The following is a 19197-nucleotide window of genomic DNA, read 5'->3' as shown; positions in this document are numbered from 1 at the left end:
GGTTGATCCAAAAATTTCCGAGTTCACAATTTTACTGGAAGACGAAACAAGATAAAAGTGGCTCCAAGAAACTGTAACTGTCTCTAATTGGTTCTAACTGTCGCGGTTTTGATCAACGACTATTCGCGCGCTTGGACGACGGCCACCAGGTAATTTTTAGTCGTCTAGTTGCTGCCAGCGTTCAGCCCCGCGATTAGTTCAGATATTCGTCGGTTACCTAACGCAGTAACATCAACTGCTGCGAAATCTGATGACACTTTTCCCCTTTTATAGCCGCATTGTGTAATTCGACCAACGCACTCAGTCTAGTGTTTCTATGCGAACGCTAATCGAACTTTATCGAACTACCACCATCTGCTTTTCCACAGATGCCCTGTTATCGATGTACATTGTACATACGTGATTTTGGCGCGGCTGATAATCGACGATTAAATATTCCATTCCTCGACATTTTATCGGGTCGTTCAATATCTGGATCTCGCCTAACGAAAATGAAACGATGTTCTTTCGGATTCCTCCAGGCACAGGGTTTAAGGGTTCTGAGCGTTATTAACACTGAGTTTACAGAGATTTATTATCAGATTTCATGTATTCAAATTTGAAACGTTAGTCGTTTCAGAATCAAGATTATTCGCGAAATGAATTTTTCTATGAGGAATTATAGGTTTTTTTATGATTATAAAGCTAGAATTTTCTTCAAGCTAGACTTCATGATCATGGCTTTATTTAACTAATAATGAATGATTTTAAATAAATCAACACTCGATAGTAAATACTGATACTGAAGCTAAGGCAATGCTTAACTGTTTGGTATACTATTTGGCCCTGGAACTAGAGAATGAAGCAAAAATTTTATCAATGAAATTTCCAAGATATTTTAATAATTGTCGACATTGTATGGAAATTAAAACTCCTGGCTTTCCTTTGTCTATCTTAATTGAACATACGCATTGCCTTCCTCTATCTCTTTATAACTCCACGCATAATAATAACAACATAGCACACATGCTGTACGCTGTAGTTTGTTTGGCTCGAATTGTATTCCACGCAGAAACAAAGACCAGGCGTGAGTTAATGAGAATATGATACCGCGAGTAGAAGAAATACGAACTGTGCCGAGTAATTTATGTTTCCAGTTGCTTGCAAACTTTCCTGACTATAGCTTCCCACTCGCCAACTACGTGCTTAAGTGTACAGATACGTTTTTGACAAAATTCAAAATTTTTTAACATCAATCATGCGCAGAAATACATAATATTAAATATGTATTTAAAAATATATATTGCGTTCGTTGTGCTTTCAACTGTCAACACGTTGCACTAATAAAAAGAACGATGATATTTATTTTTTATAAAAAATTCACTTCCTACTTGACCTTGTACACGATCTGTACATCACGGAAATGTATGTTAGTATCGTCTTTTTTTTACCCTTTAGTAACCTATAACTGTAAAGTCAATATAACGATGCATTCAAATCTAAATCTGCCACTATGACACAATGTGTCGCAGTGATACAGAGTAGAGGATGGCATTCATTTGCAATTTGAAATTGTAAAGAAAAAGCGATCCATGCAAAAGTGTTCTACACGATCTTATCCAGCAGAAGTAGGTGCTTTAAAACTTGTGGATATAGTTATTGAGATGGTTACATCAGCCATTCGGGTGATTTTATCTTCAATTATCCGGTACTGTAATACCTCGATGGCCAAGGCAGATTTTATAAAATTTTCCATGAACAACAGACTGGGTTAACTCAAAAAATTTATTTTTTTAACCGAATTCCTTTAGTGAAAAATCGAAAGTATCAGTTTTCAGTGGTTAGATTTGCATATAACGTTACTTGTATTTTAATATCATAGCTTACAAAAAAAAAATAAAAGTAAAACAATGATAATTAGGGCACAATATTCGTCCCAAATATTTATTAAAATTAACCATTATCCATATTTTTCTATGGAATGGAAAATTTACGTACAGGAAATCTCGGAGTTAATACCTATTTACCATATCTGTATATAAAATCTAGGCTAATCTTAAAAACCACGCGTATCCATCAATCACTGTTTGATAGAAATCTGTTATCAGTGCGTATATCACTTTCGCGATGGACGCCCACGATCACAAGCTACCGAAAGTCGATTACGATCTTTCGTATCGAGGTACACCTCAATCTTCCTTTCGATAATTAGTTTTCATTTCAATTCATTAGGTACATAGGTACCCGTCGCATCGAAATCTCGACAATGAATCATACTCTTTTAATCTATTACTAGTATATACTTTCGTGGTACACGTAATTGAACCATTCGGAGACACACTTCATTCCACGTTTCACCAGCGTAAAACATTTACCCACCTTATCAGCAGCATTCCATTTTATTTGTTTTTTTTTCTCCCTGACAACTCAGTTGCGCCAAACACGAGGTGAACGTCACAGCCACGACTCGATGCGTACGAGGAACAGAGATTCAACTGGCGTGACGAAAGGAGAAGTCAACAACGTGGCTGTAATTTATTTACCTTGGCTCTAGCCTGTGGTGTTTGTTTAATCGAACTGCGCCAGCAGAGAGCTAATTTAGCAGAACGTCGCGTCGCTGCACGCAACCCTGCGATACTGCAATGATAAATCTTCGACGGTAGATGCAATTGTCCATCGAACTGCAGCAACTGTGAATTCTGAAGAATTTTGTGAAATTCATGAATGCATAAAAAATTTATAAGGAACAAATTCAGACACTCTTTAAAATAATTTCGGCTTAGCTGATTGGTTTCGTTGGAGGCCCAGTGCATCTGTACGAAAGATATGGAGCTTGTTAGAAAGGACTGGGCTTCAAAATGTGCATGGAATATCAAAATATAATATTTTCATACGTTTTACATTAATTATGAGAAGGTTGTTTGGTTTGACATTAGTACAAGGCCAAATCTCCTGTGCAAAAGTCTGAGAGGTTAATATTAAAAGAGTTCTTCAAAATGTCCTTCAAAATGCACATAAAATATTCAAATACAACATTGTCATGGAATCATTTCTCGTCAAAATGATTTTACCCCACCTACAACAAGTTCTCCAGTGCTCGCGAGTTGGCCCTGAAGAAAATGTCGTCCAAAGGGTTAAACGCAGCTTGACATCGCCTGGAATCCGCAGGATGTTGACGATATCCTTTGAATTCGAACATCCGGGCAAACTCGTCGACACGAACGCCGGGGAAACATTTTCAATCTTCCGAGTCGCGTTGCACATTCCCCAGCTCGGGTTTATAGCCCTCGATACGATCTTCGTCGGTGGATTTCCAGCGATACTCCGTTCTAGACGATCGTTGGATAACGGAGTCGCCTACTAGAACGATAAGAGAACGGAATTCGATAGGGTGGATTACGAGTGGCCATCTGCAGGCGAGGCACACACCTGATCTTTCTGGACGAAAGCACTCTGGATCCTTCGAACCAGCTCCTCTCGACGATCTCTGTTATTCGATTGGAAACTAAAACAACGATCGACCATATCAGGAATCTGGAATTAGGCTGATTCTTAAATCTTTGCACGTTTGCGGGAGTACTTATTTTCACATGTTCCGAGACAATTTTCATGATTTTTCTGCGTGCTAAATAATCGACACAAACTGTTCCAATTTTCTACATTTCTCTATACATGTATAAACAAAATTTTGATAAATTCACAAGTGCCCTGTTCCATTTATTTAAAAATTACGTACGATATTACATTAACCGTTTCGACTAAAAAGATTCAGAAAAATTTTTACTTAAAAAATGCAACAGTTGCTTAATAATTATACACACACGCAGAGTTCATCCGTTCGTGACTTATAAATGAAACATTGCAGGGAGCTGTTTGGAAAGCAGATGGCTCGTTTAAAACTGACGGAGCTGTTCGATGTGTCAATAGGATCTGTTTTCTTTACATTTATGGACCTGGGTAGTAAATTCCGTCGCGTCACCTGTAAATTATCCCTCGCTACTGAATATACTGCTGAATTACTGTTAGCTACTGAAACGATCGCAACTCGTAATGTTGTTTGGGGGTCAACGCTGAAATCTTGTTATTATTCGACGATATTTACTTGCCCGCAACTTTAACCGTCTCCTCGCAGCACGCATTACTCTTCGTTCAAGTGCTCCAATATTGTAGCAAGCCACTTTAGCGCGTTCAACGCGATAAACAACGTTTAAGTCTGCATATTGGATGGCGCAACGAGCATGATGGACGTTTGTCAAGTGCCTATCATGTTTATCTGCTTCGATTTTTATTAATTTTCAGGGATCCTGCTCTAATTTCATTCGAAGAAATCTGTATGCCAACTTTCTTCAATTTGGATGAATAATAATCTGATCAATCTACTTCTAATACTCAAACAGGGGAAGCTATTAGTTTCTTTATTTTCTTGGAAATTAATATATTAATTTAAAAAAATTACATAGACTAAATAACACGTCTCAATTGAATTTAAAAGCCAGCGTTGGTGAGCATACCTAGCAAAGTTCTAGAATTTTGAAAATAGAAAAAGAAAGACATATATGAATTCCATCCATCAACGTCAATCAAATGAAATAAATTGCTTCCTTTCTATTAAATTCCATTGGAAATAAACAAATTCCATCTACGATATCACGAAACTTACATCTACTAGTACATCAAAAAATACTAACGGAGCATGCACTAATTTGCGTTATTTTTTTTCGTTCATCATATTAGAAACATGAACCAATTGCCCTTTAAGCAAGGAAAGCAGCCTAATCTCGGCAAGAACGATGCAGAGAACGTTCACTTACGCTGCGGATTAAATATTCATCGCGTGCAGCGTTGATGGATAACAGAACAGAATAAAAGTTGATAGTCATCCTTCCCCGTGCAACGAATCGATAAAAAGTTAATCATCCCGACGATGTTCCCAAACTCTCCTCATATTTCGTAGCTACTATTACACGAGTGCGTTGCGTAACGAAGATGAAGTCTAACGTATGATATTCGCGATCAAAACTCGCCTTTAGAGATACGAGTAATCCCGGAGAAAATTTCATTCATCAAAGCGTTCGCGCGCGTAAATTGTTTGTTCCCTCGCTGGGAATCCTTCGAACCTTTGAGCTCGCCTCCTTAAGTTTCCGTTGTTGCGGGGAGAATTTCAATTAGAGCTCAAAGATAATTGAGGAGAAGATCGTGAACACTGGTGAAGACAAACATAATGCAAAAGGGAAGATGGTGAGAAATATTGTTCTAAAGTACTGTGAAAAATTACAAGGTTCCTCGTAAAACTGATCAGCTGGTTTCCTTCCATCTGCAAAAATACAGAAACAATCTTCGTGGCGAAGAATAAAAAAATTGTGGGAGTAATAGGTCGCACAGCATTAAATTAAGTTACTTCTAGTGTCGGGACTTCGAAGTGAAGAAGTAGCAAAAATTAATCAGCGTTTCGACAAGTGAATTAAATTTTATCGATCCAATTGTGAATTCAAGGTTTTCGTGAATTAAATCTACTTATCTTCAAGTTCGAATTCCAAAGAAACGGGCGAAGTGCGGCGAAATGGTTACAAATGGGTGAACTAATGAAGCAAATAAATTTTACGCCTAATTAATTCTGCTCCGAGTGTACCGTGGTGCTACTGTCAAACGTCATGAAAGTTTCGAAAGCAGGAAATGCTATTACAACTTCCACGCGCCGGACCCTCAAGAAGGCCATTTAACCTTTTGTCCACGCGAGACCCGTACAATCCCAGTAGGGTATAATTTTACTGGAAGCGATTTTTAATGGGGCCTTAAATTACAGTTAGCGACTGGACGAGAAAGAAACGAAGCCTTGCGATGCTTTACTACTTCGTTATCGTGCAAGTGCAAATGCTGATGCGAGTCTCCGTTCAAATGTTACGACATACTGCAAGTAGTAGGACGCACTGCGTGTGGATTCTAATGAAAACGAATTTATATAGAAACTAAAATGGCACATTCGTAAGAAACGATCGAATTTTTTTTAAGCTGTTATTTTTTAACCTCTTGAGAGATCAATTTTAAATAATATTTTTTGTGCATACAAAGTGCCAATTTTTATCTATAAATCGATTTCAATATACAAATATGATGTCTCGCTTCAATATAGCATGATTTTTTAATTCTAAAAGGTATTGCGATATTAAATAATGATAATTTTAACATAAAAACGAACGTATACGTTTACGTCGATATCCCTCAAGAGGTTAAAGAACGTTCTTATCTTAAATAATACACCAAATGTATCGTTTTATATTAAATACAATTTTCCAACTGTATATTAGACCTACTCTAAAAATATTTTAACATTTTTCTAATCATTTCACTTGCAAAACGATCAGAGCTATTTATTTAAAGTGCCTGTCAACGAATAAATTACCATCGAACCTCGCCAACTTCGTCACACTTTTATTATAAATTGCACAAGACAAAAGTTGAATTTATTTATCTCCGACTGCATATTCAACGGTAAGGACGAGGTAAAACGCGACGTAGAGGTTCTCGCGAAGACCCTTCGGGGAGTTGAAACAAATTTCTGCATTTCAACTTTGCCCTTTATCGAGTTAAGTTTCTCATTACAACTTTTATTACCCGGAGTTTCCGCGAATACCACGGAATAGCGATCGAGCCGTCCACTGGAACAGAACAAGGTCGCCAATGGAGGGCTGACCATTGTCATATCGTTGGCATTCATAGCTCGTAGTTAGCGTGGTGGTGATCTATGGATTTCGCGTTCGTTCCGCAACATCGTAAACTCGATTATAATTGCTCGTTCAAAATCGAATATCTAGTTTCCGCCAGTATTGACAATAAACGCGGACCACTTTCCGTGGTGCAGTTATTGGTCGATAAAGCTCAATTAATGAACGATCAGTAAACCACAGAGTTCGTTTTAATTTGACCTGTTTCTCGCTTTAAATTCAATTAAAAGGGTGTTTTCATCTTTAAGTCCATTTTGTCGGCCAGTTTGCGAAATTCTCTCGAACAACTCCAAAGACTTTCTTGAATAATTTTAACAATTTTGTACGAGATATATTTTGCTTTTTCTTTAAAAAAAAAATTGCCTTACTGACTGACACGAACCTGGTTGTTCTGCTCGTCTGAAACAAAAAAATGAAAAGGCATCTCCGTTGGTATACGTGTAGCACGAAGCAAAATAAAATCTAAACATGGAATGGTTCGAAAAATGATAACAATTCGAAACTTGAATTTCGATTTTGTCGACATTTTTAATGTTATTCGTGTTCAAATTTTAAGTAAATTAACCAATATAACAACAACAAAAAATGATCAAATATTTATTTCGCAGACCATTGATTTACAATAACTTAAAGCTTGTTTCACGAATAAAATTAATATCGATATGAATAGTTTAGTAACTGTTAGCAACAAAATCACAAATCCTATTTATTAAATATGAATATAATATGTAAATAAAATATTATATCACGTCGGGAGCTTTGCTCCAATATTGTGCTCGTATTTGTTGAGATTCGTATTCGAAATGAAACGTTGGCGATATAGATTTTCGATACGTCACGCGTATCGGTATGTCGCTGCGATACTCCGCGTAGATTTTTTCCATCGGGGACGGAATGTAACCAAAAGGTAAAAATTTGTTCAGACGGTAATAATAGCCGCAGCGGTGACACACATACGCGACAAGAACAGGAGTATTGGATTAATTCGACGCGTTACAAAAAGACTCCTGAAGAGATATTGAAAAAACTGTATTCTCGGCTTTCGATTTTGAATAAGATTTTCGATATACGCAAAAAAAAAACAAAAATACGCAAGAATAAGTAGGTATTCATAATCCTGTGAATAATTCTCAAATTTTTTGTATTAGGTTGTCCCAAAAGTTTCTGTCGCTTTATTAATAAGTAATGCATACACTATATTTTATGTCTAATGTTATGTATCAGATGTTGGAATTTTAATCTAATATTTTCTATATGAACAATCCTATAATTTCTCTCATATATTATACGAATTCGTATTACTAAATGTTACTATATACACATGTAAAATAAAATGTAGCCCCACAAACTGCTATAGTAATAATTTATGGTGTATATCAATTATTTATTAAAGGTGATAAGTGCCTACATAGTAACGAAAGTGAGCGTACATGTATAAATAAATGTATCAAATTTTTAAAGTTTACGTTAAATAAATTGGCTCCAAAAAAGATCATGAAAAATATTAGGTTGTCCCAAAAGTTTCTTTCGTTTTATTAATAATTAATTCATACACAATATTTTATGTTTTATGTTACATTTCTCAATTGTGCACGATTCATTTTGCTCCATTATTGTTACAACATGAATGTCTATGAAATTAGATCGTCTATTTACATAAACACGATCACATAAGATAATTGAGTGCAACTCGCGAAAGAAACTTTCGGGACAACCTAATACATCAATTTGGTCTATATTAACGAAATTTAATAACCAAGAGAATCGTTAACGATTTGATAAAATATTTTGGATATCGTTCGCCAGGTTTTTGCGCTCCATAAAAATTCTTGTTCATATTGAACAATAAAATTTCATTTCGGTAATAAAAATCCATGCACGTTTCGCGGATCTTGAAAATTCCACCTTTTACGAGACGTTCGTCGCATGGGAGGAACATAAATCCGATTGATGGTGAACCATTAAACTGGCGAACAAAGGGATGATAACACAATTTCTAGCGTCCACCCTGCGAAACTTGCGCGAGACGATCGATGGGTGTCGCGTGTCTAGGGATACATTCTGCGTCTTAAACAATTATTTATTAGGGCCTTGGGAAAATAATGTATGTTTACCAAACCCTCAAGAGTCATTGTAACACCTTCAACATTATTCAGTTTTGTTTCTAAAAGATCGAAAACGTGGTGTATCTTTAGAAAGTTGGATTAGAAAACAATTTTCAAGTCTCTTTTTGTTAAGGCGTCTGGCCACCCTGAGCACTCACCAGATGGGTACTATTCTTGAAAAAAAATTAATCAAGTAATCGTAAAAATCCATTGCTATTCTTCAGATAATGTATCTAAAAGTAGTGTGTACAAATTTCAGAGCAATTGGACTGCACGTTTACTTTCTTTTGGGATTATCTCGAAACTACATTTTTCGAAATGGTACAACGTAAATTTCGTAACGTAAATCTTGTTATCTGAAGAGTAGCAATCGATTTTTGCGATTACTTGATTAGTTTTTTTTTTTATTGACGATTTTTCTCGCGAAACTTCGGTGAAAAATAAAAAAAAAATTTCTTCGACTCACCATAATTTTCTTAATGGTAAAAAAAAAAATCCAATTGCTACTCTCTTGCGACAAACTTCAGAAACAATCTAATATTTTTTTTATCTTTTTCACGTGCAACCTAAAGAATATAATGATGGTACAGCCCACGCGCGTTTCGTGCCGAAGGCCTTCACCAAAATGTTCGAACCGCCGCCATTTTTTTTTTGTTATCTCAAAAAATTTTTCACGTGTTCATTAAACCGTTCTTAGTATGTGTTAAAACATAAAAATATTTTTTTCTATACTTTCGCTTTTATGAATTTTTTAAGAATAGTACCCATCTGGCGAGCGCTCAGGGTGGCCAGACGCCTTAAATTGATTAAATCTTATGTTAAAGAACGCTAACTGAATAATGTCAAAAATATCCCCTTGAGGAAGCTTCATATGTCATTCTGAAGTCGGCACAGTACATATCGCTCGTATGACTATTCACTCTGCTAACAATGATATCTAAGTAATCACAGATGATAATCGAAGTATAAGTTAACGTAAAAATTATGTACACGGATAACTAACCGACATACGTTTTCAATTTCAACAGATATTACATATTGAAATAATAATCTTCTAATAAACGATTTGGAATCATGCTGAATTGATATTTTACTCGAAACAACAAGTTAAAGTTAAATATTTCTGGTACTTCGTTTTCCGCCTCGGTTATTGTTAATTAACGTTTCGAAAAGGTTAAAAAAAAAAAAAGAAAAATGATCGCGGATCAGGGCACTTTTAAAATCCAGCTTTTTACGAGATTCCTCTGAGCTCACGTTTCCAGGAATTGAATTTTCCCAGCTACGAAGAAATTTAATAACCAAGTGCATTTTCATATAACGTTGTGTACCCCTCCCTCGCAAAGGCATGTCACTGATGCGTACTTCACCATTAGCAATGACACTCGCGAACACATAACACGCGTTTAATGAGATTTATGCGTTTAGGGGAAAAAAGAGATTGAAATTATTCGAGCGGCACAAATGGAACTAAATGTTTCGAACGAAGACTAAAAAATAAATTATTTTAGTTGGTTTTAGCTTACTCGCTATTCTCTGAAAAAATTAAAACTCGAGGTGCAGAATGATATATTTCCTTGTGAAAAAAAGAAGAAAACATCGTTTGATAAACGTCGTCAATAAATTTCTAAGATTTTATTGGATAAAAATCCAAAAAATCGATGTCAATCGAAGGCTTCGTTTCTCTGTCTTTATTCGCAAAACAAGTATGCTATCGCGCGTAAGAGAAACAGATCGACTCGAGGGGTGATACAATAGGTCTGCGTGAGCCTCTTTCACTCGAACAAATGCATTATTTAAATGGCTGTTAGACGCATGTTCTCGTCGAGTTACTAATAGATCTAGGATGAAACACGATTCCTTCGTCGTCCTTGCGTCACTTACAGAGGGGTTGGGGGCTGAAGGCGTCTACATTGTTAGGCGACAACACGACTATAGCAGACAGTAACCCTCTAACTTGAGACCCTCTAATTAACCCATTCGGTTCAGCAACCCCCGACTGAAGAACGAGTTAACAGAATTCGATCCGATGTTGGAGAAAATTTCATCGAGCTGATCGACGATTACAATTGGAGTAATCGTTAATCGCTCGTGGGGATTGGCGATTAAACTAATCGTTAATGGATGACTAAATTGACCTTCTAGAGAGGGCGTGGATTACAATTTCCTTCGCTATACAACTCTACGAGAGGTTTTATCGAAACAAATACTGAATCAATTGCGAAAGTTTACGTTACCGATTAACGGATTAAAAAATAGGTAAAATTTAATTATACATTATATTACATATATATACATATTATACTGTTATACATAGTATATGTACATATATATATGTATATAAGAAATTTAACCAGTGATAATATGATAATATATCACTGAAATTTTTCAGTGATAACATGTATACTCTTATACATATTATCACTGAAATATACTCTTATACATATTATATGTACATATATGTACATATTATACTGTTATACATAAAAGTTAGTAAATTGTAACCTACTTTATGTAACTACTTAGTAAAATTAAATGGTTCGATAAATGATTTTACGCGTGAAATTAAAACAAGCACGTGGCTAATATTAAGAGCAAAAGTTTAAAATGTAATCGAGGTGCCGATCATTCTCACATATGATTACGATTAATTTGAGGGAAAGTAGTCGCGATGATAACCACGTTTCAAGCTCCTTTGGTTCGAAATAGTAACACTTAGCTTGATTAGTCGCGTTGCAAGCATAACGACGTGAGAACTGGGGAAATAAGACACCTCCTAATACACTCCAAGTTGACTACAAATGACCGTAGATTTTCATTTCCTTGATGGCGTCAAGCAGTGGCTCGGAACGATCGTGCTTTATAGATATTTTTTTTTAATCCTGAAATACACGTTGAAGAACCGCGATATCGTATCAGGGTCTGTAATCATTCGTGCGACGATACTAGCCCTCTTACTTCCGGCATGCGATTTGAATTCTGAAGATAAATGTTCTCATTAGCCACCGCACCCCCTTTGTCGAGTGGACGTTCACTTAACAAGTCCCGTAGAGACTGGTCGAACACACTAAAGGTCGATTAAGACGAAAATATATAGGCTGCGAATAAAATAAAATAATGTGAAAGAGAAGACACAAAATGTTTACTTTAAGTGAGAAACTAGAGATGTTAATTTATTAACACTAGGCTATACAGGAGGTTTATCTGATATAATGCTTACAAGTTACATGCTTTAACAAGTGAAGTGGATTTACTAAAATTAATTGAGAGGCTCGAACAAAAATGAATTTCAATACACACTCGTCTTTTTATTTTAGACCTTATATTTTAAAACCTTGTAAAAATTTGAGATGGAGAAAAACTAATCTTTGTAAGCCTAGTGTTAAAGATAATCAATTAAAATATTCAATTATCCAAAAATATTCGACAATGGAGTACGAATAAAATAAAGCAAAAATGAAGCATAGTTTTTAATGGATGTAAGTTTGTAATGGATGTTGGATTGTCCAGAAAATTCGTACCAATTTTTAAGAAAAATTCAAAGGCACATTTGAATTTTGATATATATTTATTGAATTATATAAATACCATTTTGTTCCACGATCTTTCCACCTTTTAAGGGACGCACCCATGTTAATTGTTTTCAACCATTCCAATATAAACAGACGTATACCACCTACCAAAAATCGGCACGGACTTTCCAGACAAACTAATAAAATATAAAGAAATATTTGTTCTTTTTGAATATCAGTTTGAACGAATACCAAGGGTAATTTATTTTTCTTTTTGATTGCAGTTGCATCTCCCCCAGATCGAAGGATCACGAGAGACGATACCGCAGTGTCCTCACCTGGTGCATCTCCAAACGTTAACGCAACAACGAGCTGCACTGGTACAACATCGTCTCTGTCGCACAATCCTTCCTCGCCTGGTCGAAATGGCCAATTACCAAGTAAGAAATTGGCCTATTATAATTAATAATAAATATAGCATCTTGCCTTCCTTCGATTCGACAAAAATAATACACCTTGATAAGCTAACGATTTTTAAAAGACTGTTAGAAGATTTTTAAAAGACTTATAAATAGAATAAAGAATAAAATAACGTTTTTAAGACGAAACGTACTTTAATTTAAATTCTGATTTCCGTTTCCCGTCTGTGTACAGAAAAATTGAAGTTCATATAAATATTGCTTAAGGGAATATTATCGTCTAGAAACTTCAAAAATTCGATTTTGTTTCTTTTGCATTTTCTTATCATTTGGGGTTTTGAGAAAGTGCCCTTAAAATATTAATTTGAAATTCGTAGAGCTCTCATAGTTACAGAGGCTTAAAGGTTGTTCAGCAGTATTAGTGCTAAATGTATAGCAAACATTAAACGCGTTTTTCTCGATACGACATTTTTCAAGTCGACCGCACGTTTTTCTCAAAAACTATTGGACCGACTGACTTTTGGTTTTACACACATTTCGAGGGCACCATCGCCTATGGTTTGAACTAGAATTATACCGATAGCTTGAATATTTTAGCCCTGCTCTCATATTTTAGTTGGCAATTTTCCGGGAAAATTAAACTTTAATTTTTAAACAGCTGCGATTCCGATAAAAAATTTAGTATTTACTTAATTCTAGTTCAGGCGATAACTACATTCATATAGATTGAAAAAAAAATTTGTTTTTCTGTCTCAGACGACTAGAACCGTCACAGCCTGTGCGCCCGATTGAACGAGCGTCTCACGCCACAACCTGCATAACAGCGCATAACTTGTATAGATTTCAATGAAGTATTTCATAAAAATTTGTGTTGTTAGTTGAAATGTGTTTTATTATGCATAAAAAAAAGCCTGGTACTGTAGGTTTGATAGTTTTCGCAAAATTAATTCCTAAAAATGACTGAAAAAACAAACTTCTAGACGATAATACCTCCTTAATTAAAGTATCAGGGATGATTACGATTCCGAATTAACTAAATATTTGCGGGGTTTGTGTTCCAGAACAAGGCACGTTAACGATAGTACGCCGAAGTTCCGGCAAGAATAGAAGTATCGGCGGAAGTTTCGAAAGTTCACCGCCGCCACATAGCCCCGACACTCTTTCATCGAGCCAGTCCGTGGATCTCGACGAAATTCTCGATAATATCGACTTGACGACAGACTCGCTCCCTGCCGTTGACACCCCCGATGCCTGCGACAAAGCTGCTCTCAGGTAGGATTCGTACTAAGCTCTTCCTAACATGCTAATCTCGATCAACTAGGTTTCGAAATTAATTTTGCGTCTTTACATTTAACTAGTTATAAGTCTACTTTAAATAGACCGGCCATTTTGTTACGTTAGAGTACCACCCTCCTAAGCCAAGCTAATCTTCATTTAACTAAATTTAAACACGCCACCTAAGTCTTAATTCCGTGTCTCCACATTTAACTATTTATAAGCCTGGTTTGAATAGGATCGACCATTTTGTTACGTTAGAGTACTAGGCATCTAGGTCAACCTAATCTTCGTTATAATCAATTTATGATACGTAACCTAAGTCTCAACCTGATGGACAATCTGAACTTAGTATTACAAAAATGCTCTGAATTGCAATCTCAGAAATTTAAATCAATAATTTCGTGATAATTTCTGTCACAGATTGAGATGTTTGCTGAGGCAGCTTCAACATGGCGAAATATCGGCAGAATTGCTCCAACGAAACTTGCACTACGCGGCACGCGTTCTCGAAGCCGTTTTCCTCGACGAAACCAAGTAAGTTCTACTCGAAACGACGATTAGTGTTTCAAATAATATTCCACGAGTTGTTATATTATAGCCACGCGCAGAGAGCTGACACACTACTTTCTTACCCGATCATGCAACTTCTATGCGAAGATTTTCAAATGTTACGTACTAATCGCCAATTATATCGTAGAAATTATCCTCTAGATACTTTATACCGTGCCTATTTTTAAGCTCAGATTAATTGAAACCCAAAATCTAGCCAATAAGCGATTCTATAAAATTCTATTCTATAAAAAACCCTATTGTTGCTATCAATGTTAATTAATTAACTAACGAATTCAACTGTATTAATAATTGTATCATGCAGGGCTCACGACTCTTGGAACACATAGAAAGATGTCGAGTGATAAATTACGTTATGATTTTTCGAACAAGTCGGTGATTTTTTTGTGATGTATTTATCGCGTCGAACGATGCAAATTTCGTTTCGCGGAGAATCTTTCGAAGGACATTTCCAATTTATCCATGACCTCGGTTTCTGACGGTATGGACTCCAAGAGCGCCTCTTTAGCTCAGTGGTAGAGCACTGGTCTCGTAAACCAGGGGTCGTGAGTTCAATCCTCACAGGAGGCAATTTCATTTTTTCTAATTTTTTTTTCTCCTCAAACGTTGTTAAACAGTTCAAACGACGCTCAATGTCAAAGATTTTCGAATTTTCAGCAATTATTCCAATTATTCGTCGTTCTGAACATCGATGCATGAGACTTAACCGTACTATACGATCAACGTGATACAAGGTGTTTAATAAATCGTTACTAATCGTCTTCTCTTTTCAATCGAGAAGCAGAGATTAATTACAGAATCGATATCTATTATTTTAAACAAAATTGATGGCGAAACCAGAAACAGTAAACTATTTAAAATTCTAAACGTTTCGCATTTCTTTCTTGGATTAACAATTAATAAAACTATTTCTAATCAGAGATCACTGAATATTTTTCAAAATTATTTTTTCAAGAGATCCTAACATATCTACTAATGCATAAAAACGGTCACTCAACGAGTGACACACGAACCTTCGCCCGTGTACAATGAATTGCCCCAAATACCAAATAATAAATCAAATTATTAACTCTCATTTGAAAATTGCAGCGCTGACGGACCACTAGATATCCCCATAAACCCGATATTTTCAAAAATAGATCTCTTATCAATGCCTTTCAGCTGCCACCAGAAATTTCTCCCAAGCAACAAAGTTCAAAGAAAATTCAGGCTCGATTTATTTAACAATCCCTGGTCGAGGGTTTCTTTCCAGGTCGCAGCAGCGTTCCCCAATGTCTCTCCGTTAATTGTTTGCCAGATACAGGTGCGCGGGTGATCGTCGATCAGCCGGAAAATAATGCTAATGATAATGATAAGGAAAAAAACTGTAATATTCTACTGTTCTGTTCTCTACTTGACACATGCACTAACAAGCAGTACCGCAGGGTGAATTCAGGCGGGGTTGAGTGCTCTCGGTCATCGCGTAGGGGTGCGGGCCTGTCATCTGCATCCCTCGGAAGCGCCTTGGACTCGGACGGACCACAGGGCCACGCGGTGGTAACCCAGAAACGGAAGCTTCGCACCCCCGTATGGGCAAGGTTGCGAAATATTCACATTTCCGACCTCACGCGACTGTTCACCCCCCACCCCAAAAAAAAGACCACCCACCCCCTGTTCTTCCACGTTTCGTCCCGTCTTGTCGACATCTCTCGATCATCGTCCACCCCTGTCAAGCTCGGGTCCCATGAAAATCACCGACACAAATTTCTCCGACACGGTTTTCACTGACAACATTTCACCGACTCCAGATTTGGCCGAGAACGCCTTTAACCGACAACAACTTTAGTCGACAACGAATTAAACCGACAGTGAATTTGATCGACAAAGAATTTGTCCGACAACGATTTTAGCCAACGACAGTAATAATCAACAGTAACGCGATTTACAACGATATGCATATGATATTTACTGACAAGGATGTACTATCTCATTAATTATGTACTTTTTCTGGATATAGTGAATGGGAGGACAGATTTACGAAGAAACGCAGTGAAACCAAACCGAACAAAATATGTTTGAATATTATTGATATGCATATAAAGTATCAGATACAATATATTATTCTCAAAATAGTGAAAAGGAAATCCATTTACCTAATAATGGAAATAATAAAAATTTCAAATACATTTGATGGAGTGTATAACAAAAACATTTATGACAACGAAAATACTAACATAATAAGTCAACGTAATAAAAATTTAAGCTTCCTTCAATTAATTGTGCGATACAGATAATAGTTACAAGGAGAATAATATTCCCGTTGTTAATAACTTGCCTAGATCAATATAACAAAGGTCTTAAGTACATTCGATAAATTATATAACAAAAACATTAATTACATTAAATTTATTATAATCTAATATTGTGTGCTAATGCCTGCAAGAAACAACTTGTGGTGGTGTACTGTGTACGATTTCTGAGTATTTGTTGAATACGTTCCTCTGCAAGTCTATCCTTTTTCTTTTTCTTTAGGTGTCGTACGACATTAGGTAAATGGATTTCCTTTTCACTATTTTGAGAATAATATATTCTATCTAATGCTTTATATACATATCAATAATATTCAAACACATTTTGTTCGGTTTGGTTTCACTGCGTTTCTTCGTAAATCTGTCCTTCCATTCACTATATCAAGAAAAAGTTCATAATTAATAAGATAGTAGATCCTTGTTAGTAAATATCATATGCATATCGTTGTAAATCGTGTTACTGTTGATTATTACTTCGTTGGCTAAAATGGTTGTCGGTCAAAATCGTTGCCGGACAAATTCATTGTCGATTAAATTCGTTGTCGGTTAAATTCATTGTCGGTCAAAATCGTTGTCGACTAAAGTCGTTTTCGGATAAAGGCGTTGTCGGCCAAAGTTATTGTTGTCGAATCTGAAGTCGGTGAAATGTTGTCAGTGAAAACCGTGTCGGTGATTTTCATGGGACCCGTCAGACTCACGATCATGCGACGTTTGCTCGATCATTACCAGGGAATCGAACTTTAACCCCCGCATGAACACTCGACTGGAATCGAACGCAGGGGTTTTCGACTCGAAACTTTCGAGGTGGTTCGGTCGGTTTAGAGCGAGAAAAAAAATGAACGACGAACGCGTCGACGAGGGAGAGCGAAAGGGTACACACCGAGAAAAATGAAAGCTCTTTACATTTATTTTATTATATACAACCAATTCCTTCATTATTCGTATCTATCCTCTATGCCTATCGAAGACAGTTTAAATTAAATGACATGCTTCAAGTTTTCGAATAAATGTTTCGTTATAAATAATACCTGAATAAACTTTACACAATTACATTACAATTACGTCGTTTAATTTAGAGTTTCTTCGATAGAATGGTTACGGAACTGGCTGTATTTATTTTTTGTGAAGAATTTAAATTCAACTAAAATCGAAGTTACGAATTTACAAAAAGAACGAAACGATAATGACCTCTGTAAGTGTAGCACAGAAAGAACGATTTAACCGATTTGTACCAGCAAGAAATGGGAAAGTAATTAGAAAGACGACTGACAAATAAATTACAATTTCGCTCTCTCTGGCGTCGACGTCAATTTGGGTTGCAATTCGTCAGAACGCTACATTACGTTTTCTTCTTGTCAATACCGTAGTTTTGGCCACATACCAAATAACGTAGGGTAGCGTAGAGACCTTATGCACAGGAGTTAATGTTTGGTAGTACACTGTGTATCGATCGTTAGCGGACTCTATATAGTATCTTCGAGTGCCTATTACCCTTCTTCTCTACTAATTAGCACACGATTAGAGTGCACGATTACTAACGATAAGTGTAGGATATAGCGTACAAAAAACTTTGCACAAGAGCGAGAGTCGCGAACGATGACGAACGTTCCCCACGATAGAAAATTTGTATAGCGTGCTACATACAACAATAGTGCTTACAAAACAAAGTCTACTTTTTCGGTAAAAAATATCTCTTTCAGGTAAAACCAGCAGACAAACTCCACAAATAAACAGCACGATACTACATTCTGTGTACATTTTTACTTTATGTTCTGCCTAAACAGCCAAACAGCTACCGATTTCGATCGATCACGAACAAAACGTCCCCGAAGGACCATAACGTACGATCTGAATAAACGATCACGGTTCATCGTGCGCCAAAAAAAAAAAAGAACACATCCAGACACAGCATGACGACTATCTTTGACCTGCCTGGCCTGTCTCTACCCCCTTTCTAGACTCTTTTTAGATCTTTCTAGGTGTAACCTGCTCACTTCTTGGATGACTGCCTGTTTACGAGTTTAAGAGCCGAAACTTCCTCTATGTGTGTTCTCTGTGCCCGTTTATGAACAAAGTGCATGGGTCGAGGGTGAAAAATCACGAGTTTCTACGTGGAACGTTCGTGCACCCCTAACTGTGATACCATGTTCACTCGCGACACTTAAAAGGATCTCTAGAGCAGAGGAGCTCAACAATTTTTGGGTCGTGGTACACTCTTTGAACTTTATCAGTAGGCTTATAATCGTATCATACTTCTATTAAAAATTCATTTTTCATGAGGCTATTCATTCGTACTTTGTAACTGCAATTATCATTGTTTACTTTAG

The 19197-nt window shown here is 36.4% G+C and overlaps 2 protein-coding genes and 1 non-coding gene across 8 annotated transcripts in view; 2 read left to right on the top strand and 1 right to left on the bottom strand.

The window, feature by feature from the left end:
• LOC128890201 (dual specificity calcium/calmodulin-dependent 3',5'-cyclic nucleotide phosphodiesterase 1-like) overlaps positions 1-19197 on the top strand; it is a 106080-nt gene that overhangs the window by 70503 nt on the left and 16380 nt on the right. The window contains exons 2-5 of one of the 2 annotated variants that reach the window (XM_054148479.1): positions 12600-12755; positions 13796-14006; positions 14433-14546; positions 16007-16159. In XM_054148479.1, coding sequence (XP_054004454.1) covers positions 12600-12755; positions 13796-14006; positions 14433-14546; positions 16007-16159 — 634 coding nt within the window. The remainder of the gene's footprint in view (positions 1-12599; positions 12756-13795; positions 14007-14432; positions 14547-16006; positions 16160-19197) is intronic. The other variant, XM_054148480.1, reaches the window with a different exon arrangement.
• Positions 1-19197, bottom strand: part of LOC128890203 (alpha-glucosidase-like) — a 41149-nt gene that overhangs the window by 17713 nt on the left and 4239 nt on the right. Inside the window, exon 1 of one of the 5 annotated variants that reach the window (XR_008460585.1) lies at positions 1-124. This exon is cut by the window's left edge and continues 380 nt beyond it. The exons of 1 other annotated variant lie outside the window; for it this stretch is intronic. The gene's annotated coding sequence lies outside the window, so the exon portion shown is untranslated. Of the gene's footprint in view, positions 135-217; positions 234-2358; positions 2506-19197 lie in introns of those variants that run through there. 3 more of the 5 variants (XM_054148482.1, XM_054148485.1, XM_054148483.1) reach the window with 3 other exon arrangements.
• On the top strand, positions 15081-15152 carry Trnat-cgu (transfer RNA threonine (anticodon CGU)). Its single transcript has one exon. It is a non-coding gene; the product is annotated as a tRNA-Thr (tRNA).

This window comes from Hylaeus anthracinus, unplaced genomic scaffold (genome assembly GCF_026225885.1).
Source record: "Hylaeus anthracinus isolate JK02 unplaced genomic scaffold, UHH_iyHylAnth1.0_haploid 12000, whole genome shotgun sequence".
NCBI classification, from domain to species: Eukaryota; Metazoa; Arthropoda; class Insecta; order Hymenoptera; family Colletidae; genus Hylaeus; species Hylaeus anthracinus.
Note: the sequence above shows the minus strand (reverse complement) of the source record. Positions and strands in the feature narration are given on the sequence as shown.